This window comes from Carassius gibelio, chromosome B7 (genome assembly GCF_023724105.1).
Source record: "Carassius gibelio isolate Cgi1373 ecotype wild population from Czech Republic chromosome B7, carGib1.2-hapl.c, whole genome shotgun sequence".
NCBI lineage: Eukaryota > Metazoa > Chordata > Actinopteri > Cypriniformes > Cyprinidae > Carassius > Carassius gibelio.
Genome location: NC_068402.1, coordinates 14,263,635 through 14,287,121, shown reverse-complemented (window position 1 = coordinate 14,287,121; position 23,487 = coordinate 14,263,635). Strand labels below are relative to the sequence as shown.

General features: G+C 38.3%; 1 protein-coding gene across 7 annotated transcripts in view; it reads left to right on the top strand.

The window, feature by feature from the left end:
- myo1ea (myosin IEa) overlaps window positions 1–23,487 on the top strand; it is a 44,297-nt gene that overhangs the window by 9,837 nt on the left and 10,973 nt on the right. For all 7 annotated transcript variants that reach the window (XM_052560781.1, XM_052560779.1, XM_052560778.1 and 4 more), the window contains exons 2-14: window positions 7,528–7,671; window positions 9,018–9,107; window positions 9,954–10,048; window positions 14,955–15,042; window positions 17,099–17,188; window positions 17,882–18,013; window positions 19,346–19,480; window positions 19,641–19,773; window positions 20,932–21,128; window positions 21,214–21,294; window positions 21,775–21,861; window positions 22,008–22,094; window positions 22,961–23,128. In XM_052560781.1, the coding sequence (XP_052416741.1) occupies window positions 7,528–7,671; window positions 9,018–9,107; window positions 9,954–10,048; window positions 14,955–15,042; window positions 17,099–17,188; window positions 17,882–18,013; window positions 19,346–19,480; window positions 19,641–19,773; window positions 20,932–21,128; window positions 21,214–21,294; window positions 21,775–21,861; window positions 22,008–22,094; window positions 22,961–23,128 (1,527 nt within the window). The remainder of the gene's footprint in view (window positions 1–7,527; window positions 7,672–9,017; window positions 9,108–9,953; window positions 10,049–14,954; window positions 15,043–17,098; window positions 17,189–17,881; window positions 18,014–19,345; window positions 19,481–19,640; window positions 19,774–20,931; window positions 21,129–21,213; window positions 21,295–21,774; window positions 21,862–22,007; window positions 22,095–22,960; window positions 23,129–23,487) is intronic.

Sequence of the window (23,487 nt, the reverse complement as noted above, 5' to 3'; positions counted from 1 at the left end):
TGTGTGTGCTCTTGTTTTTGTGACATATCAGGACACAACTTTGTATAATGACATGGGTATGACACAGGTATTACAAGGAGAGGGTGACTTATGAGGACATAACCCATGTCCGCATTTTTCAAAACGCTTATAAACCATACAGAATGAGTTTTTTTTTTTTTTTGTACAGTTTGTACAGTATAAAAACCATTACTATGGGATGTCCCCACTTTTCACAAAAACAAATGTGTGTGTGTGTGTGTGAGAGTTCATATTTGGAGAAACTGGGCCTCTCTTAAAGGTATAAAGCACACCATATAACCATAAATCTGCCCCATAAACATAGCATTAGGCTTTTTACTTATTTATTGGTGTGCATCTCTTTGTTCAGGGAAGACCTTGTTTCAGGTATCTTTTAAAAGCAGACAATTAGTGAAGCCATGGCTGCTTCCAAGTAGAATATAAAGGTTATATATTTTCAATTTAAATAGTCAATAAAAATATTTGAGTGTGTTTTATTTCCTTTGTAATTAACTAATCAATTAGTTGATTGTCTAGTAACAAGAAATGTTGAGAAATTCAAAAGTACACGTGTCTCTGTCTGAGGTGTTGTGGATTTGTTGTGCAGTTGGTTGTAGCCGGACAGGTGGCCAGTTTGCAAATGTTGGCTTGAATTTGCTCAAAGTAAACGGGATTAGATGACGTACAATCCTGTTTACTTTGAGAAATCATTTTTTTGGCCAGCATGAAAACTGTATATATATATATATATATAATATATATAATTTATTTTGGAAAAACAGACCTTATTAAAGAAGCGTTTGTATTTTGTCAAGCTGCAGTTTGCAGTCCAAGACCACCCAGATGTACTCTCGCATTCAAAGAAGCAAATTCCCTTTTACAGATAATTATATATAAATACTTTTAAATCTAATTTCATCTGCAATTTGTCTTTTATTGTGCAAAATCTTCAGAAATTCATACAAATTATGTTGATGAAAAATGTCAAGCTTTGTATTATTTTATTGAATTGAATTGAATTGAACTGAACATGAACTTGCCAGTACTCTAGAATGAACTCTATGTAAAAAAAAATATATTTATTCTATGGGAATCATTATTGTCCACCTGTTTTTAAGCACATCCGGGCAAATATGTGACCATGACCAGCAAACCTACGACTAGATAGTGTTACTATACGGATGAAATGATCTGTGTATATTGAACTGTCAGGAGATCAGGTGACTGCCTTGATCCTGAGTTTAAAAACTGCCGTCTATATGCTGATGCACTGTCACCTTGTCTCATCAGCTGCACTATTAGAATTCTAGCACCATTTTTAGAATCCTAGTCTAAACATAATCTATCTCTATGTGTACTTCAGGGAAAATGATGGCGTCCCAGACTTCCCCATCAGACAGAATGTGCTACATTCTTTTCCACTGCCTTCAAAAGCGAGCAGAAATAATATGGCTGGGCTGAACTTGGAAACTTTGGCACGGAGTTTCTCTGCAGTAGCCAGACGTTTGAGAGCCACTCCTATCTCAGTTTACACAAACCCTCTGTGTTTGCTGTCTCTGGAGGGACGCTATAGTCAGCCCTGCCTCCACTGCCATTTCTTACACCGAAACCGCTCTCTGCTCCTCTGGGTGTTCTCTCCCAATCTTCATAACCTGACCAACACCCCTAGAGGTGTTTTACTCCATACATAAACACAGGCATTAATTACAGCTCGATTATGTAATGCTAGAAAATCCTTTTCTCAAATCAACAAACATGACTTATGCTTACAAATATGATGAGGGTATGATGACTTACTTATTTTTAACTTGTAACGCATTTACATTTATTGCACACCTATGATTAATCTAATCTCTGGGCTTGTACTTAGTTTGTTACAGCATTGAGCTTTTTCAGCTGTCTGTGTCCTGATTGTTTTCAGTCTGGCTGTGGATGGGCCTGTTTTTCTTCAGCACATTACAGTGGTGAATTTACAAGCCTGCTGTGTCTGTGTCCAGGGTTTACTACCATTCACAACGAAGGGCTAGCAACGTATACATTGTCCAGCCTGGGATTATTTCTGTCAGGCATTTTCCAGGACCACTTAAGACTGTAAGGGCTTTACAACTGCCTGCTGTGAAAATACAGTTGGCCTGGAATTCACATCAGTACTGAATCCCTTCTGACAATGATGAAAATCACAATTGGAGTAAAATTCAGAGGGCTTGTGTTTGAACTTGTACTTTAAATTCTGTTTGTTTAGTGTTTTTCTTCCTTTTATTATCATGCCAGCTTTGTGAGTGCCAAGGTTTATGTTCTGAAGAAGTGATCGGAAGGGACAAACTGACCTTGTAATGACCCAAGGATTGAAAACGACATACTGTATGTTAACATGCAGAATACTGATGGAGAAGGTATTGTATTTTGGGCTACAGCCTTCAAGCCCCTCTTGCATACCTATAAATGTAAGAGCAGGTACAGACTAGGCTCCATGAATTATTTTCATATGTAAAATTTGTTGTTTATATAGCCTTGTTTCTCTTCAGAAATCCCAAATGCCTGTATTTAAATCATTAGGGTAAATTATGAATGTGAAATTACTTATGGAGTCTGAACTCAGTCCACCTTGTATTAGAATATTTTAGCTTAGTCTTATATAAAATTGGTGTTTTTCAAGTACTTAGCAACCATTATAATGAAGGGGATTTGCATTGGTGTTTCTGAATGCTCTTTAGCAAGCAGTCTTTTGTGTGACTTTGCATAGTGGTTTATAATGAAGGATTCTAAAGTGAATCCAAATAGGTTCACACACTGACACTGCTTCTCAAATTAGTATTCATTGTGTGCAGCCACACTGTCCACTGGCCTGCAGAATTCTTCATTTGCCGTGCTTCACATAGGGAGTTTATAAGTAATCTCATAGAAATAATAATTGGTAACAGAAGTTACGATTTACATTATTTGGTATTTATTTTCTTTGTACACCGTTCTTTGTCTATTGGTTTACCGGGATTTTAGCTACAACTTTTAAGTGCTCGAGAATGTTCTTTATTTATTTAAGCCAAAGAGACTTAATCAGAAATGTGGATCTGTAATATGTTGAAAAGGATTCCTGAAATAGCTATGAACTTCATTACGCATTCCTGCCTTAATCTGCCACGAGCACTGCCAGGTCTGAGCTGGATTCTCAGCCAAACCGCAGTACTCTGAACCATATGTTAAATGCATTAAACTGAGAAACAGACTGTGTCTTGTAGTTTTTAACTGCCCTCTGATTGTATCCATCCATTGATTTTATTTTAAGTGGAGATGCAATACCGAATGATTCCGGGCAGTTTTGGCTTGCTCTTTCCCTTCAGGGCTAGGGCTAGCTTGATCCCACTTTAGCTGTGCCGTATGTGAATGCAGGTCCTCTGTGTGAATTCCAGATGGTTGTAAGGAAAGGATAGTTTGAGGAGGTGAAGAATTGCCGCCTTATTGAATCAAACCCAGCCATTTCCTGTGCCTGAGTCTGCGCTCCGCTCCACACTCTCCATATAAGGCAATGGTATTTGCATGAGGGAACGGCCTGCCATGTCAGTATGGATCTAAGACATTTTTCTACTGCTGTAGGATTACAGTGGGGAAATGATCTGTTACAGTATTTTCGGTCGAGGATTTTGCAAGGAGAACAATGTATGTTTTTCTCCTCCTTTTTATGAATGAAGTATTTCTTCTTTCTGTAGTGTTTTTTTTTTTTAAGTACATTTTCTAAAAGTGTCACACATGTAATAAGTGGTTAAAATAGAGCGCAGATCTACATCTGTGTTCATATGTGATGCCAGCGAGACTCATTGAGATCGATGGTGTTATTATAAACTCTCTCATACTAGTATATTCTCCAGATGTGCCATTCACCAGTCTGGAGAATCACATTACACTGACCTCACAGCTGCTCCTTAGTCAATTAATACAATGAATGTCCTTATTTATTCAATCATTTAGACTACACAATTATGACTGGTGAGTTATGCCATCCAGCATCAGATGCTTTCCTATCGTCCGTGGCAAAGCAGCATGTCATGGTGCATTCCCATATTCAAGAGTTGTTGATATGTAAAAAATTTTTCTTATTTGTTACTAACTTGCATGTACTACATTTGATTGTATTGTACAGTTACAATTGAATGTATAATGATTTTTTACAGCACCCTCACATATGAAATAAAAATGTTGAGCAGAAAACACACCTGATGCAAAAATACAACTTCTGCCTTTGTGCAGAAGTTGTATTTTTATAGTAAAGCGTTCTTGTCCTGACTTGCTACATACAAAATGATCTGAACGGGCCTGGCATCGTCGTAATTACAATTTGTACAAAGTGGTTAATGCAAACTTCCCGAAGGACTTTTTTTTTCATGCCTTCTTGTTTCATACAAACCCGATTAGTGCCACCTCCCATAGCAGTTATCATTTGTTACATCAGAAAACATTGGTTTGAATATTGCTGTAAAGTTGTATAATCAGTGAATCAGATAACACAGATATGGGGGTCTTCTTCCTGCTGTTTCTAATAGTAAGCATTAATGTAAAGTTTTTAGGGTTGAAATATTTTAGTGCCTGGTTATTTTAAATCCTGATTAATGTCTTCCCAGGGAGTTTGGGAGTTTGACCTTGCGTGGTCCAGATGGGTATCATTTTTGTCATGGTGAAAATAATGCCTGCTGTTCCTGGGTGAACCACAGCACAAGCATAGTGAACTTTAGCTTTCCTTGTTTCCGGTGTTCCTTTACAAAACTGAACATTTTTGTCCCTGAATAAGCCTAGTGGGACCAACTATAGCTCATAAAAGCAGAGATGCTGTTTTCTCCCTTGCTTGACTTTGTGTGGTCTATGACTTGGAGTCTTGGACAGTAGTGTGGTCCTTGTGCTTTTTGTAACGACTTCTTCAGAAAGAAAAGAATACAATTACGGTGTAGTGCTCTGTCTGGCCCATTGCAATTGTGGTTTTGAGTAACTTTCATGAATTGCAAACAATTGGCAAGTAACACATTGGATTGAACATGAGCTTTTGAAGTGGAAAGATAGAAATAGCATTTCTTTGTAAAAATGTACGTTAGTCATTTTTGTTTTACTTCTTCTTTGTCGCATTCTCATTTGAGTCATTGGGTGTTTAAATAGCATTCTGTTTTCACAGTTCTTTATGAAGCTCTGCTTTGGCTCGCAGTTTATGGGGAACGTGTGTTGGGAATAAAGACATTCATCTTCTTTCCAGGTGTTTATGTGTCCCATGGTGTGATGCTGATGCAGACTCAAACACTGTCAAAGAAGCGATTCAGTAGAATTAGAAAAACAGTTGAAAGACAATCAACTCTCTGTAATACATGCAAAAAGTATGTTAAAAGTATGCTAGCTAGGGGAAGTTGTGGCCTAATGGTTAGAGAGTTTGACTCCTAACCTTAGGGTTGTGGGTTCGAGTCTCGGGCCGGCAATACCACGATTTACTGTAGATGCCTTGAGCAAGGCACAGAACCCCCAACTGCTCCCCAGGCGCCGCAGCATAAATGGCTGCCCACTGCTCCGAGTGTGTGTTCACGGTGTGAGTGTGTTCACTGCTGTGTGTGTGTGCACTTTGGATGGGTTAAATGCACAGCACGAATTCTGAGTATGGGTCACTATACTTGGCTGTATGTCACGTCACTTTCACTTTCAAAAAGCAACCAAACAAAGCAGTCTGTAAAAGTCTGAAAGAAGTGTTTACTGTTTTGTTTAAAACGCTGCCTTCCTCCTTTAATTGTTTTTCAGCCAGCTCCACTTTTAATAATGTTCAGGTTCCTTATTGTTGTCATGGTGTTGAGCGTTTATTGTGTTTCTTTATTTTCCTGTAATTTACCTCGGACTTGTACTGTGCTCGTTTACGATGGCAAGTTAATTAGTCCTTCAAGGGAGGGAAAAAAACCTGCTTTAGCTTTCTTGCACCGCTAGATTTTTCAAGCAGTGGAATGTACAATTTTGAGAATGTTAAATGTCTTTCCAGTTTACCTCACATCATTGTCATGGCATTCCTTAGCTTGGGAAAATTGCTGTAAGAGAAGAATAGACAAATATGGCCTTCAAATCAGACTAATGCACTAATGATTGAACATTACAGAGGAAAATGTTTAAAACAGCAGTGCGTTTGGATCATGTGCTCTCCAAGCAGTACACGCACTGTCTATGTCTGTCTGGATCTCTTTCTGTATTTCTTGAGTCACACTCTTTGTAGCCTTCTCTTTTGATTATGCTGTCAACTGCACTTGAGGGTATGTGTCATTCTGAGTAAGGGTCTGGTTCCTCATGGGTCACTGTGACCTCGGAACGGTAGCCAGAAGCCATTGACTCAAGCTCTCTGGAGACACACCCTCTGCAAAAACATCACCAGAGCGGAAGAACAATGTGAAGGGAGGTAAAAGAGTGGGACGAGGGAGAAGAGGAGGAATGGTGAGAACATCAGGCGAAGATCAAAAGAAGTGTTTGTAGTGCTCAGGGAGTTTTAGGGAGAATCCTGACCATGCACTTTTCATCGGTTTAGAAAAACAAAATCAACATCTGCTGCGGTGAAAAAGAGCGAGCTGTGTTAAATGTGCCGCAGGCGGTGAATTGGACGCGGTCATTATGCTGACTGGACTGTTTGCTCACATTAACTGTTGTCAGCAATGTACTGTGTTTATCAGCATTCATGACTGAATGCACTTCAGATTGAAGATGTAATGTCTGTGTCACTGGTGAAATTAACAGTGTTTGCAAATTATTATTTCTGAACAGGTTTCACAATGACTTCCTTAATCTTATTTAAAGAAATTAACAAGTGACTTTATTTCTAATTTAAATTTTTTTTATTTTTTTTTATTTTAGCTTTATTCTAATTAAAAACATAATTTTTTGTCTTAGTTAACAATAACAATGCTATTTAGCTAGTATCTTGTTCTGAAACGAGTGGTCTGCTGGCTGATTTTATGGGAGTTTTGAGTAATTTTAAGTCGCTGCCGAGAAAACCACCAGCTAAGCCAGGCTTGGAGACAATCTTAAACCAGCTAAGACTAACAAATAATCTTAGGCTGGTTTAAGGTATTTATTTATTTAATTTTGTAGCAGGATAATGATCATACTTTTTAGAAGCATTTTCAGTGTAATTGCTCTTGTTAAACTAACATGTTGCTTGCTACCACAAGTATACCATGCTACTCTACCACCCTAAACTCATGTCGTTCATTGAGAAAAAAAAAACTGCTCATAACAAACAGAGCAATGTTTCGAGAGGTCAGCAGAGCTGCAATGTTTACACTCTTCTGGGAAGTCAACCTACGAATGGCTTACTTACAGTTGTCTCTGTACATCACATTTGACAGAAAGTAATTCAGCATGAAAAATTTGATGCTATCTTTAAAAAATAATCTAGTAACGGAGTGTCTAGTACTGTCTTTGATTATGCTGATAAAGTTTCTGCCAGGTAGCCTGCTACACAAAAGTTCTGGGTGTGTATACAGTCTAACAAGAGTTTCTTGTTTGTGTTTGTGTTTGCTTTCACAGGGGAGCCGGGGACACTACCGGTACCACTGGCAAAGCCACAATGTCAAGCAGAGTGGAGTGGATGATATGGTGCTTCTCTCCAAGATCAATGAGGACGCCATTGTGGAAAACCTCAAGAAGAGATACATGGATGACTTTATTTTTGTATCCTTGTCCAGCTGAAAATGCATCATAAATCCTTAGTCCAACTGTGCTAATATCTCAATCTGATATAAATCTGGCCCTAAATACGGATGTCCTCTGTCTGAGTTTTTGCAGATGGATGTTTTCCTGTAGCTCACTAGAAAATTATTGAATTCCGTCCTCTTGTGTGTAGATTAAATCTTGATTGCGTTTATTTCGACCAAAGCTTCACTAGTAAACCCGAACCCGAATTAGCAATGACGAAAGTTGTTCTAGAATTCTATGGTACAACCAAATCAGTGTTGTCCTGTTTTCCCACAGTTTTGATCAAAGCTGTATGTGAGATTCTGAGAGCTTTGTAACAACTTATTGTTGAAGGCAGCCAAAGAATGCTGGTTTACCTCTCTTCTATATGAACCCAGTGTACTTGGCAGAGTTCATGTCTAATTCATCACACATTACTGGCACTAAAATGACCTGTACTGTTTCTTGATGAAAACCACACTTGCAGTGTGTTTCTATTTTTTGCCCTTATTAGGTTTATGGAGTCTTAGCAGACTCTGGCCATTTTGGTCCAGAATCAGTCCTGCGATTGTGGTCAGAAAATAGAAACAACACCAAAGTGTTCCAGTCAGCAGCGTAAGGAACTGAGGTCACAGAGCGCCAGGCTCAATACTTCCTTTATTTGCAGTGAGCAACATACTGCAGGGCAGCCAAATAGCTCCAATCACTCACTGCCGGATGTTGCCTTCCCACTGCATTCAGAGGAGAGCAACAGCATCTTAATAAGGCTCTGACCCAATAACCAAAATCTTCATTGCTGCCACATATTACTCTTCACTGATGTCACCAGTCCATTATTCACACTCGGGCCATTTTTCATCGGCCGGTCCTGCCAAAGTTTTATGAATCTCCTCTTGAGTTTTAACAACCACAATGAGTAAAATAGTCCATGAGGTTTTCCTCTATTGTGAATGCTAAACCTCTAATAGTTTTCAGAAAAAGAGTTTTCAATCTAATAATTTCTACAGAGAAAGATACATTTTGTAAAGAAATAGTTAAAGGGACAGGACACCAACAAATGAAAATGTTGTCATCATTTAGTCATCTTCATGTCGCTCCCAAACTGTATGGCTTTCAATACAAAAGAAGTTTTGATAAACATTTTCAACTGTTTTGTCCATATAATCAACTTCGGACCCCGTTGACTTCCATTGTATAGAGAGAAATACAGGAGCAAGGACAAAGAGGTTAAGAGTGATGTGAGGAAGAGTAAACCATTACAGAATAGTGATTTTGGGGTGAACTGTCTCTTTCCTGACACTTTTTCTTCCAGCAGTCTTTTGAGCCTTGACCTTTACTTGCAGACATACATTGGTCCTGTACTCATCTCAGTAAACCCTTTCAAACAAATGCCCTACTTTGGAGAGAAAGAAATAGAGATGTACCAAGGCGCGGTAAGTATTTTTGGTCACTTTATTTTATGATCAGATTCTCGCTAATAACAAACCATTAAATACGACTTTGCCTCAATAAACTACTAATTAGCTGCTTATTAATAGTAAGTACTGCAGTTGTTATGTTTAGGTATTGGGTAGGATTAGGGATGTAGAATAAGAATATGTGCTGATAAACAGCCAATATGTTAGAAATAGGCATGCTAATAAGCAAATTGTTAATAGTTAGAATTGGTCCCTATACTAAAGTTTTCCCATATTTTTTCATGGTTTTCTGAACAAAACGACTCTCATTTAGTTCCATATGTTTAGCTTTCCCCATGTTTTATGTAACTTTGTTTCACTGCACACACTAAATAGGCTAATTGTTTTTAAACTCCGTGATCTGTATCGAAACTGTCCTCATAAAGTTCTTTATGTGGTTCGATACCTAGAGGTTTCTGCAAACAGTAATTGCTCTAGTAATGATTTTAATAGAAGAAGATTTTAAAGTGTGTAGGCGTGGTGCAAATGCTTTTAACAGCTGCATTCTTAGTCAGAAAAATAACTGCGCAGACCTGCCTTATCCATTAAAGACGCCTGGCTAAGCAGCCACAGAACAGCATGTACAGGTCTATGTTCTTAACCACGCTTGGCCAGAGGTTTTGGTTTCTCACCAAGCTTCTAGCTTCTGCCGATAATCATTGTCTAGTGGATGCTACAGCAAGGACTTTTGAATGTGTTTTGACTTATGTGCTATACACAGGAGCTTATTTAGAAATACAAGCACATGCCATCCTAAACACGAACTGTAATGTAAATTATGAAATGAACCTGCTTTTCTGCATTTCTCCCTCTCTCTCTCAGGCTCAGTATGAGAACCCTCCTCATATCTACGCTCTAGCCGATAACATGTATAGAAACATGATGATCGATCGTGAGAACCAGTGTGTCATTATCAGGTGAGAGAACTTTCTAACTTTAACTCTGAACATATGTGATCTAAATATCAAACTTAATTTACTGTAATGTAAGCGCTTTTAGTCACATGAATCTTGATTTGTGGGGAGCTGTTTATTAGGATTCTCAATATCATGACTGAAATATTTACATATTATTCTGATCAGTTAATGAAATAGAGAAAACAACTAAATAGTTTATTTTTAGTTTAAACACACTGGGCCCTATCATACACCTGGTGCAATGCGATGCAAAAAATGTGGTGCATTGTTTAAATTGCAAATGTATTTGCACCCTTTTGTGCTCCCATTGGCATACTGGTCTAAAAAAGAGGTGTGTTCAGGCACATTGTTGGCGCGTTGCTATTTTGAGGGACTGAAAATACACTGCGCCATAGACCAACTCAAACCTGGTCTAAAGTCTTGCCCAATATTTTTTCTTTGTTATTTAAAGAGCACTTTAATAATATGCGCCTATAGGCGGGTGCATAACGCACGTACACTTTGCTTATTACACATACAGGAATGCGCAGCAACACACAAACATTTAAAAAAATGAAAAATTACATTACGCCATGTAAACCTTCCATGGCGTAAACGCAACTGGCTTTTAAAGGGGATGGGAGATGAGACACTGATTGGTTTATTGCACGTTACGCCCAAAAAACACCCATCACTCATTAGGGCGCACCAACTGTTTTCTCGTCATTAAACTAGCAAAAGTGGATTCGGACACACCTTGAGTGCACCTGCACGCTTTAGACTCATGCGCTTAGATTGTTAAAATATAGCCCATTATCTATGAATGTGTTATTCTTTTATTTTAATATTTGTACTAAATTAACATGTTAAATTGTACAGACAGACATTCAGGTGTTTTCTCCAGTCTGTTTATGTGTGATGTAGGAAGGGTGTGACATACAATTCGTTTTGGTATGACATCAATGCAGACGTTGCAATGGGAGAGTCACTGGGCTGTCAGAGTGAATAGGTTGTCATTACTGTTTTGCTTGTACAGATAAGGGTGCACGGTTAAAATACGGTTGAATAGAACAGATTCAACAGGCCGAAAACCTCAGCAGCGCCCTTTGAATGTGCCTTTCACTTATAATCTGTGAGAATCACTTTTATCCCTTTTGATGACAACAATAGACAATGTAATTTTATATCCTTTGGTCTTTATTTGGTATATTATTTTCTCCAGGATGTACGAGACACAAAGCACAAGAGCTTTTGTAACCTGCACTTCCTGCTTGAGCACAGGAAACGCACTTAGGACCACCTGCTACTGTAAAGAGGAGGAAACTCCACTGAATAGACATTTGCGATTGGTATAATATTGCAGGGGGCTCTTCCTGCTGGGCAATCAGAGAGCTAAAGTCTGACTCACTTTAACCAAAGCATGAGTCAATGAGTCAAGAAACAAGTTGTCCACGTGGGACATTATGAGTTAATTTGAGTGCCAAGTGAATACTGGTTCTGTAGTGCTTTTAATATTATGCTCGTAGTTTGAGCTGTCCAACATGTCAACTTGTGGCTCCACCAGTGGTGTATATTTTGGGGTTAGGATATGTCTAGGAATTAGCAAGGAATTGACTTCGTTTGTATGAACTTTGCCAAATGGCTCTTGCTTTTGGTGCTGCTAGTGGTGCAGTTTAAAAAATTGGGAAATTATGCCTACCTTAGTTTAAGAAAACATTTAATTCAAATCAAGAGACTAAATTCCCCCTGCCACCCTGCAATGTTATGGCATATGGATAGACATGGTGAAGGAGGGGAAGTTGCAGAAAGAGAGATTTTCCCTGCTGAGTCTGAGATCTTTCTTTTAGATCTCATAGGCACCTGTGGGCTTGAGGGTGACTTTGGGCTTGAAGTAGTGCTTACTTCATAGTAAGTGACTTCAGTTTCAGCATTTTTCTCACCCGTTTGTTTGTGTAGCGAGAAAGCCACTTCCAGTTGACCACATAAAGAGACTGGAAGTGGAATTGTGATGACCCAGATTAGTAAACAAAACCTTGCATGAAATTGCTGCCCAGGCATCCTGTGGTCAAGCTGTATTTTGATTAGGACAGGCACAGGTTTGTCTGAAAAGCATTATGCATGAAGGACAGTTTCTTTTCAGAAGTGTGATTTTTTTAAATGCCTCTTATGTGCACAAAAGCTGCATTTCTTTGATTAAAAACACAGTAATATTGTGAAATATGTTTTCTATTTAATATATATTTTTGATATATATAATTTATTCCTGTGATGGCAAAGCTGAATTTTCAGCAGCCATTACTCCAGTCTTCAGTGACACATGATCCTTCAAAAACAATTCAAATATGCTGATGCTTGGTTATATTGCTCAAGCAACATTTCATATTGTTTTCAATGTTGAAAACATTTGTGCTCCTTAATATTTTGTGTGAACCGTAATGCATTTTTTCGGGATTCATTGATAATGTGTCCTAAATCTTTCTGACCCCAAACTTTTGAAAGGGGTTGTATATTGCCGTAAGTGTACGATTGTCTGTATTGTGTAGGATTGTGATTTTTTTTTATTTTTTATTATTGTCTGTACTGGGATAATGGTACAGAAATGTTTGGTGAAAAAAAGACGGAAGGATGTAGCAGAATCTGTTTTCTTAAAATAGTCTCTCTTCCCCAAAAGAGGAAGCCTTTTACTGAATGTATTAGACTTTGCATGTGCTAAAGGACAGAATGAACTGATCACTTTGTCATCTTGTTATGGCAGCCCCTGTGGACTGTACAGTATGATATACAAAAGCATTCACACCCCCCGGTGTGACCCAGTGCTGTATTTGCTGAGCTGATGTTTCGGCTGCTGGATAATGAGTCTCATGACTCGACACTTACTGAATGAGACTGAATGACTGATGCGTCTCTCTGTCTTTCTTTTTGTGCCCATTTTTGGTCAGCAAACATACGCAAGAAGTTAAAAATGAGCATTACAGCATCCAAATTACAATCCCTCAAAGACTTTAAAAATAGCCATAGACAATTCATTTAAGTAGACTGAGTGTACAATGTACAATAAGAGTGTGTTCCCAGAGCTTTCATCGCCTGTAGACGAGCAGGGACATTTCCTTTAAGGTGGAAAGCCTATAAACTTGCAAGACAAAGGAATGAGAACCACATGGCAGGCTTTAGCTCCTGTAAGAACTCTTGGAGCCAGCGTGAAAAGGTTTTTCTGCTTGTATGGTGAGGCTCTCACGATAGGATGAAGTGAAATCAAAGGTGTGTAGTACTGTTGCTGTGTGACGTAATGGACTTCTTACTGCTTACCCAAGCTTTTTTTAATGCGCCACAGCTGTGTCTTCTCAAAATGGCAATACTGACATTGGTAATAGAAGAAATCTAGAAAAATAAACCAGCTTCTTCTGTCATCATCCGCCAAACCGCATACATCCTAATGCTTATGGCCCTGCCAAAGGCAAAGGGCAGGCGGAAAGATGCAAGTAGAGGGTAAAGCAACTAAAGAAAATAACATAGAACCTTCATTACGGATACAGGAATAATGAATGCCATTTTTATTTGGTTTAATTTGAGTATGAGCATGTAGAACATTTTCTTGTATGTGTAAATATACCGTACACTGCCGTTCAAAAGTTAACTTGATTTTCTTTTCATCACGTAATCCTGAAATACAGTTTCCACAAAAATATTAAACAGCACAGCTTTTGAACATTGATCATTAGTAAGGTTTCCTTGAGCTCTAAATCACTGGATCACTGAAGATTTGAATGGCTTCTGAAAATTCTCCTTTGCCATCACAGGAATAAATAATATCTTAACATATGATAAAACAAAAGATTATTATTTGAAATTGTAATCATATTTCACAATATTACTGTTTTTACTGTATTTTTGATTAAATAAATGCGGCCTTGATGATAATAAACATTTACTATCTGGACGGCTCGGATGTATACATATGATCTCCTAAGAAATGTACTAATTATTGTCAACATAAACAAACCTTTTGTTCTGTGTGCAATCTGATTCAAACTCAGGCCTTTCACTGTAAGCATTTGCTCCCATAACCGAGCAACACATTTCAGACTATAGCTCACTAAGGACAAATATAGGAACATATTTAGTTCATTAAAGGAATTCCCCTCTCTCCAGTACCATTATACGTGATCTGTATTAACTGAGGATAAGTATCTACTAAACCCTCTCTGACCCTCTTTAAAGCTTGCTGAGCAGATTTCAGTGTTGTGCTCTGGGGCAAACAAGGGGCTTTTTGCTTGTTAACACCCTCCTGTTCTTGTTTTCAGAGGAAAATTAGAGGCTGGGTTTTAATATGACCATAAAAATTTTGACTGGTAATACATTAAACTACTGTTGGTATTATTTAGTAGCAATCACTGTTGTCACTACTACACCCTAAAAGCCTAACATATGTACAATAGCCTTATATTATGCCTTTAGGATATACACACACATGCATTACGGTTCAAAAGTTTGTGATTAGTAAGATTTTATCTTATTGTTCTTCAAGGATGCATTTAGTTCTTTAAAAATTGGTTAAAAACAGTAGTATTGTGAAATATTTTACTTTAAATATTTGCTAACACTAACTAGTTGCTTATTAGCATGCCTATTACTAGCATTTTGGCTGTTTATTAGCACATATAAAACACATATTAATGCCTTATACTGAATCTGCACCACATTTTAGGTCCCTTAATCATGCCACATACCCAAACCTAACTTGCTTAATAATAAGAAGTAGCAAAGTAGGAGTTTTTGGAGGCAAAATGCATAGTTAATAGTTCATTAATAGTAAGAATTGATCCTCCAACTAAAGTGACAACATGTTTTTGTTTAAAGTATCTGTGCATTTATTTATTTATATATGAACGAGCTTAACATTTGTCACATTTTTTTATGTTCTTCTCAGTGGTGAGAGCGGAGCAGGGAAGACAGTAGCAGCAAAGTACATCATGGGCTACATCTCCAAAGTTTCAGGTGGAGGTCCCAGAGTTCAGGTGGGTTGCACAGGACAAAGATAAAATGAAAAACAACATACGGTGGCTTTCAGTTCCTGATAACTTTACCAAGATTGTTTCTGACAGTTAGTGTTAAACAGAATCCTGATCCTTGTTGATATTTGCTTCATCTGACTTTATTCCTCTTCCCCCATCTCTTACAATCTTTCTTTCATCCACTAAACCCCACCAGCAGCCATCTGTCCCCCACAATCCCCTTCTGATCTGTCCTGTGTCCCCCTCTCAGCCCCTTCAGGAGCCATGTGAGTCAGAGGACTGACACTTGTTGCTTGGAGTAATCTGATTGAATTAACCATTTGTTAATGTATTTAAAAAACAATTCTATCATTCTGTTATGCTTATATTTTGCATAAAATTTGAAGTGAAAGATTTTGGTTTTTCCTCCTTTTGCTTTAATGACAATATCACTCGAGCGGCATGAACTAAGTTATTGTCTAATCTACCAGGTCAAATATCTAAACGGTCCACAGTCTGATAATTACTTAATTTCATGAATGTTTTAAAAGCCTTATTTTTGTTTTTAATTCATTATTGCACTGAATTAAATTAAATCCAATGATTTGATAGTGAATAGGCTGTTACTTGTCCTTTGACGAGTATTTTTGATGGCGTCTTCAACAAAGTAGCGTATTGTGCTACAACAGAAAGTCGCTCTGCTCGGGCTGCTCTGCTGTCTATGCTTTGTCTGATCTCTTGAATGTCACAGTGCCTCATGATCATATGACCATCACTGCTGAATGATACATCCTGATTTCTTTACAGCCTTGCTCATCTGCCTCTTTTATTTTCTTTTTATCTCTCTGTGTATCTATTTTTTTGTACCTTTTCTCTGTCTATATTATGCATATTATCAATGAATTTGTCCTGGTGTTGCAAATGCAAACTAGCCCTCGGCTCAAATTTGTTTACATTGTCAGTGTGACTTTTAATTTCAATTATGCAATTTGTGCACTTTATATATGTTTGATAAGAACTTGAAGGTGTTGGATATTCAAGAACTTTTGCATCTCTTGGCAGTCCCTCCAGAAAAACGCGATTATGCGATCTCGTGATTTAATGCATAATCAGCCAATGGTCGCATATTTATGCGGGGGTCGCATTTTTTCAAATACGCCGCACTTTCGCTGCATAAATTGCTGATTTCAGGAAGCAAAATATGCGCAAAGCAGTTACCAGGTGTGTGTCATGACAGTGGGGGCAAATTATTTTGACAGAGGGATGAGGATGGCGAATGATAGGCCAGTGTTAGAGGCTACACAGTTAGTTTTCATTTTCACAGAGGACTGTTGTAGTTTAATTTATAAGTTGATGCACCTCTACAGTTGTAAGATTGTACTTTTTTGTTACAGAATAGTACCAAAACCTTACAGTTGTAAGAATATTGTAGTATGTAAAATAATTTATGTTGCAGTAAGAGATTGCACTTTGCAATTCCTGTAAAACAGCATTTGTATATTTGTGTGTATATTTTGTTTGTATTCATTTTTACAGAAGTTGTTGAATATTCCTTTTGTAAAGCTAGAGAACTTGTTTGACTCAATGTTTTGTAAGTTTGAGCCATGTGTTACCTTGGGGGGGGGGGTCACCTTTTTTTCTATTTTTCATCAAACCGCAGTTTTTGCAAGTTCCCGCAATTTCATCGCATAAGATTGCAAAAATATCCCGCATATTCCATCGCATTTTTTAAGAAAACCTGCCGCAAAATCAAGGATTTTTGCCCGCAATAATCACAAAAATAATCCGCGTTTTTCTGGAGGGACTGTCTTGGCTTCTCAAAGTAGACGATGCTGTGCAACTTCTGTGTGGAATGTGCATGCATACTGATATATGTGGGGCTAGGGAATGAATTTGGCTCAATTAGGCCACTTTTAGACTCTTGGATGACCAATTTGACCTGAATTCACTCTACAAGATGGACATTACCCACTGATCTCATTCCATCAGTTCCAGATGAGCATAAGTTCTGTACTTGTAAGTATGCAAAACATCAACTTAACTCTCAATCTCTCTCTTTTTCCTGTTTATATCCACACAGCATGTCAAAGACATCATTCTGCAGTCCAACCCTCTTCTGGAGGCCTTCGGGAATGCTAAGACAGTGAGGAACAACAACTCCAGTCGATTTGTAAGCTTCGATCATCCTCCCATATACTCATTTTACTGAAGAAGACAGATAGCATTTGTCTTGTGTTGGGATGCATCTTGTCCTCATGATGAATTTAAGAGGAACACAGTTACACTACAACCAAAAATACAGGGTGATCATCCAGTTCAAATCCAAAAATAAAGAAACTATTTGCCACTGCAATAAGAACATTTGATAAATATGATGTTATGGTAAGGCTTTGGCATAAACCTGCAAAGTACTGCCATTAAAAATACTCAACAAGCCAATTTAAAGCAGCCGTTACAAAATATGTTGTACGCAACATTAAATGCAGTTCTGCTTCACTATGCCCAGACATGTCAGTCCGGTTTTTGTTTTCTTGGAATTGGTGTAATTTTATTGTAAGAAGAAGGGCTTAGCTGTGATACAAATGGATTTTGGAGTGGATAGGAGAGTTTTGTGGATGAAAAAGCATCTAGAAGAATTCAGGGGTCCTACAGGGGCTGGTAATGTTGTTACAGGTTTGAGTCTTGACATGTCTGCTAACTGCATACAGCACACATAAACATCAGAGAGAGACACATAAATGATAGTGGAGAGTGTTAGTGTGTGTGTCAAAGCACACACACAATTTATTTTCAGTTCTGGGCATACACGTGCACCTGAAGCACATCACGTCTGTGCCTTTTTAACCTTCATCTTCCCTGACAGGGGAAATACTTTGAGATTCAGTTCAGTTCCGGCGGTGAGCCAGATGGTGGGAAGATCTCCAACTTCCTTTTGGAGAAATCACGTGTGGTGATGCGGAATCCTGGAGAGAGGAGCTTCCACATTTTCTACCAGGTGAGAACGAGGACACGAGGCTGGCTTCTTCTCTCAGAAGATGCCACTGTCGACCGTCAGTAGCATAAGTGCAGCACATTAGGAGGAAAAATTGAATGAATAACCACAGTAAAATTCAGGAAAGCGAAGATGGAGCCATTTGGCTCTGAAAAGCAGGTCACGTTGTTCTGAGTTTACCACTTGAGTTTTTTGGAAGAGGGAGAGTCTGTCTGACCTTCTTCTTAACGAGGCCTTCTCACCACTGTTTCTCCTTCACAAGTTTGGAGAGTTTGAGAGTTTTCCTATGGTTATGCTTATTTAGGACTTTGTGTTTTTTGGTGTTTTTCAACTGTGGACACTTTTGGCCCTGCAAACTTAGAAAATAAACACTCCTAAAACACTTTTCACACTCTCACTAGTTTGTTTCATTTGTCTGCTAACGCTGTCCAGGAGAATTCTAACTTTTTTTTTTTCCAGAAAGTCATAAATTCTCACCGCAGTGTCATTTCCTCCATATCTTTAGTTTTGTATTATTTAATGGTGTTTTTGTAGTTAAAATGACAGTGGTGGAAATTACATTTGAAAACTTTTTGGAACATTTTTGGACTCTTTTGGCTTGCCAAGACTAATCTCAGAACTAACATTTCATATATCCTAAATAGAGATAAACACTGAAGATTATTTTCTACTCTGTCATTTAGAAGTTTGGGGCTGGTAAGATTTTTTAAAACATTTTTAAAATATGTCTCTTGCTCAGTAAGGATCATTTATTTAATAAAATATGTCATCAGAAATCATTTAATTATGCTGATTGGTGCTCAAGTAATATGTCTTGTTTTTAGCAATGTTGAAAACAATTGTGCTTCTTAATATCTTTGTAGAACTTGTTTTCACAAGTTTTCACTATTCTCTAATGAACAGAAAGTTGAAAAGAAAAATATATATTTGAATTTAATAAACATGATTCATTCTTGCTGAATAATGCATCCCTTCTTTAAAAAAAAAAAGCTTTGCGACTCCATACATTTGAATGGTAGTGTGTGTAAATGTACAAAAATTTTAACTTAATTGGAAATGGTGCTTAATAACAGTTATGTGCTCAAAACTGATGTTAACATTGATTTACCTTTATATTTAATCTCATATTTAATTTCATGCTCTTCACTGACACAGTTTTTTGCTTGCTGAACAAATACAATACTTTACAAAAACATTTTTGGGGCAAAATTGTCCCCGATATAACACAAAAAAATTTAACAAATATTACTTGGTTTTAATAAAAATCAAACCTTTGGACAAAAGTGTTGAACTTGAAGAAGCCCACTTTTCTGAAAATGTTCCCTCTTTTCTCAGCTAATAGAGGGAGCCAGTGTAGACCAGAAGAGTACTCTGGGTATCACCAACCTGGATTACTACACTTACCTCAACCAGTCAGGTTCCTACAAGGTTGACGATATTAACGACAAGCACGACTTCCAGGAAACCTTGGTAAGTGTGATTTAGACAGCTTGGTATTTTATTCAGACTCTGGTGTCCTGGGATTCTTACGTAGCTGTGAAAAATGTGCCTGTTCAAATATGACAGCTATTTTCCAGATTTGCAGACACTGTTGTTGTAACTTCCCTCTCCTCTCTCTGTCTGACCCCAGCATGCCATGGACGTGATTGGTATCTCAGGGATGGACCGCACCCTGGTGCTGCAGATTGTGGCAGGAATTCTTCACCTTGGCAACATCAGCTTCAAGGAAGCAGGGAACTATGCTGCTGTAGAAAATGACGAGTGTATGTACATAAACTCAGTTCCCCATTTTGTTGTCCTTGATCGAACTGTGTGCTGTAGATTATTTCATTGCATTAAGTCATGCTGAACTGTCTTGCCACACCAAATTACCCTCAGAAAATAGAGCTCTGTTTATGTGCCTGGTATCTGCGTATTACATCACACCCTAAAATTGCACAGTGAAACTCTGAACTTCCAGCCCACCTCTCTATTTCCTCTCTCTCTCTCTCTCTCTCTCTCTCTCTCTTTCTCTCTCCTTCCCTCCAAGTGTCTCAAAGCCCTCAGGTGGAGCAGTGCACTTGAATGACAGACCCTGTTTGCTGTGGCATAAAGCCATTCTGTGCTGGGAGCAGACGAAGCTAATCTGTGCCTTTCCTGTTCTGCCCCTTCCCAGCCCCCTAACCCCTCTTCCTGTCTGCCGCCAGCGGCTTTCACACATTTAGTGTTGGCTTGCCAATCTAGAAACCAACCGCGCCACAACTGCTCAGCCGCCTGCGTATAACAAAACCATCTGCAAAGAGCTCATGCATCCTGGGAAATAAATTCTATAGATAGCATCTTCCACTGCCAATCCATATATTTTATAGAGGTCTTTGACTGACACCATGCAAGGGTGTTTTTGAGAGCCACGGGCACTCCCAGATCTTTTTATAGTTGTGTTGTTTCGGGAGAGGAGTTAGTGTTCTCAGTTCTACCACACCCGAACATCTGAATAATGAGCCATACTTAAGCAGTATGACGGACTGCATCACTATCAGCACTGAATGAGGGCAGTTTCCTTTTTAAGGTGGTGAGTCAGTGAAGAGGCGGGGCTTATCAGAAATGGACTGAGGCGCAGGATTGTCAGCAACTCGTGTCTCACCCGTGCCTCTCCTCAGAGGAGATCTATTGTTGTGACTAAACCAAAAAAAAATGCATATGAGTCATATGTACAATGTATCACTGTTTTCTTCAGTTTTTCCAAGTTATATATAACATTACATTATAGTTAAATAGTCAAATAAATGCAGCTTTTCGGTGAGCATAAAACACTGAAAAAACATCTTACTTATCCCCCAAACGTTTAAACAGGTACTATTTATTGCACATTTAGAAACACTTGTGTATGGCATTGTGTGCACTTGTTATTCTGACTCTACCAAACTCTCTCCTGCTCATAGTTTTGGCATTTCCTGCCTTCTTGTTGGGCATCGATCAGCATCGTCTTAAAGAAAAACTCACCAGCCGTAAGATGGACGGCAAGTGGGGTGGCAAGTCAGAGTCCATTGACGTAACACTGAATGTGGAACAGGCGTGTTTCACCCGTGACGCGCTCTCCAAAGCCCTTCACTCCCGTGTTTTTGACTACCTGGTGGAGGTACAAGCTGCATACACATATATCCCTCATAAAAATAGATGTTAGACAAGAAATAAGCACTAAATGGGTTCCTATTCTTTTTTAGTCAATCAATAAAGCCATGGTCAAGGACCATCAGGAGCTGAACATTGGAGTATTGGATATTTATGGCTTTGAGATATTTCAGGTGAGTATTTAATTTACTCATCACTAATGGGATGATTGTTTTCACAGCAGTTAACAGGATGTGTAGCTATCCAGTCTGCCTAATGAGATAAGATGATTGATTTGTAATTGCCTGGATTGATTCTCCTCTGCTTTTGTAAACAGATAACATATTAATAGGCTTGACTAATCTGATAATCTCTTGGTTTAGCATCTGGTATTGAGACCTTTAAAATAACTGCCTGTGTTGTCTTCATAAGAAGGATAAAGCTGGATAAAGCCCTGAAAACAGCTTTCAGCCCTTTTAATTTGATGTTATTACCACTAAGATGCTGAATTCCTGAGCAACAACTGTGTATTTTATTATGCTATTGATAATAATAACAGTTGAATCATTGTTTGTCATGTTCACATTATCACTGCAGCAACTTATTTGTTTCCTTTGTCACCACTACTGGTGTTATCTATAAGTATCTATTTTCTGTTTTCACTTGCCTTTTAGAAAAATGGATTTGAACAGTTCTGTATCAACTTTGTGAATGAGAAACTGCAGCAGATTTTCATTGAGCTGACCCTAAAAGCTGAGCAGGTAACACTTCCATGTCTCCCCTGTGCTTTTTGTTTTTGCAGTGATTCGGATTTGCCCCACCTTTCCCTTAACCTAGTTCTAGTATATACTTCTGCTCCACCCTAGTACCGGGTCGTTTTCATCATTTGTTCTTTTCCTCTCTTCAGGAGGAGTATGTACAGGAAGGAATCCGATGGACTCCCATAGAGTACTTCAACAATAAGATCGTCTGTGACCTCATTGAGAGTAAACTGGTGAGTTTCACTAACTGTGCAAATCAAACATCCATCTCTTTGAAAAGTGGGATATGATCTGTCATTGACTAGTGCGGTAAATCAATAAAACCAACATTAGCGGACTAAGAAGTGCAGATCCATATCCACAAAAGCCTCCTTTCTCTTCCCATAACTGTTTGTCTAATGGGCTCAAAATGCTTGATATGCCTCCAAATTCAATTTGCTTTACTCACAAGAGGGACTAGACACACAGAGCCATGAAATTCACAACAAGGGAGAACCTTGACCATCCATGTTGGAGAGACAGTGTGTGAGAGTGTGAAGTGCTTCTCCGTGTCACTGCTAAAAGCTAATAATTGTCTGTGAGAAATCTGTTTTCCTTTCATTGGACTCTGTGAATAAAGAGAGACATCTGATTTCTCTGACAATACAGACAGCTGTGTGTTATCAGACAGTGTGTGTTCATTCAGATTAATGTAAGATAATTCATTTCCTGAGTTTTGATTAAGCTTGAAAGGCTGCAATGCAACATGCTATACCTTATTTAAAACTATAATAAGTGTGTACTACTATTATTACTATGACTACTAAAGATTTTATTTTCATGCCAACTTTCAAACTTAAAATACAGATCAAACTGCTTCACAGGACAGAGTATGACACACATAAAAAAAGAAAGAAAGAATAAATAAAGTAAATAAATAAATGAATAAGACTGGTCCAAAGAGTAAAAATCAGCAGGAGCCAAAAGAAAACTCTAACCAAAAAAAAAAAAAAAAACAGTTATTAAGGAGCCTAATTGGATATGTACAAATGAATTCTAAAAATAGGAATGCATTTTACAATACAAATGAATCTCACTTTCATTTTGAATCCTTTCCCAGAATCCTCCCGGCATCATGAGTATACTGGACGATGTGTGTGCTACTATGCATGCGAAGGGTGAGGGTGCAGATCAAACGATGCTGCAGAAGCTCCGAATGCAGATCAACAATCACGAGCACTTTAACAGCTGGAACCAGGGCTTCATCATTCACCATTACGCTGGCAAGGTATTTACGCCAACAAGGCATCTCTTAACCCACCTCCCCGCACTCCTCTGCAGCGTTGTTAAATCATTTTCTTTCACTTTTTTTCTCACAGAATTTTCTTCTACTTTTTGTGTGTCTTTCCTTCCACGTCTCTCTCAGTCTCGTTTACACTCTGTTGCCTCGAGGTAGTTCATTATGTGTGGCACCATCCCCATACCCCGTGTTCAATGAGGCGTGCTCTGTGGGGAGGCAGGGGGAGCCCGTCCACATCCTGCACCATTAGATTTAAAATAAGCATGTTCTACAGACAAAGGGAAAAAAATCTAGCATTTACTGCAAATACATATGCAAGTAAATAAATAAATACATACATTTTTAAA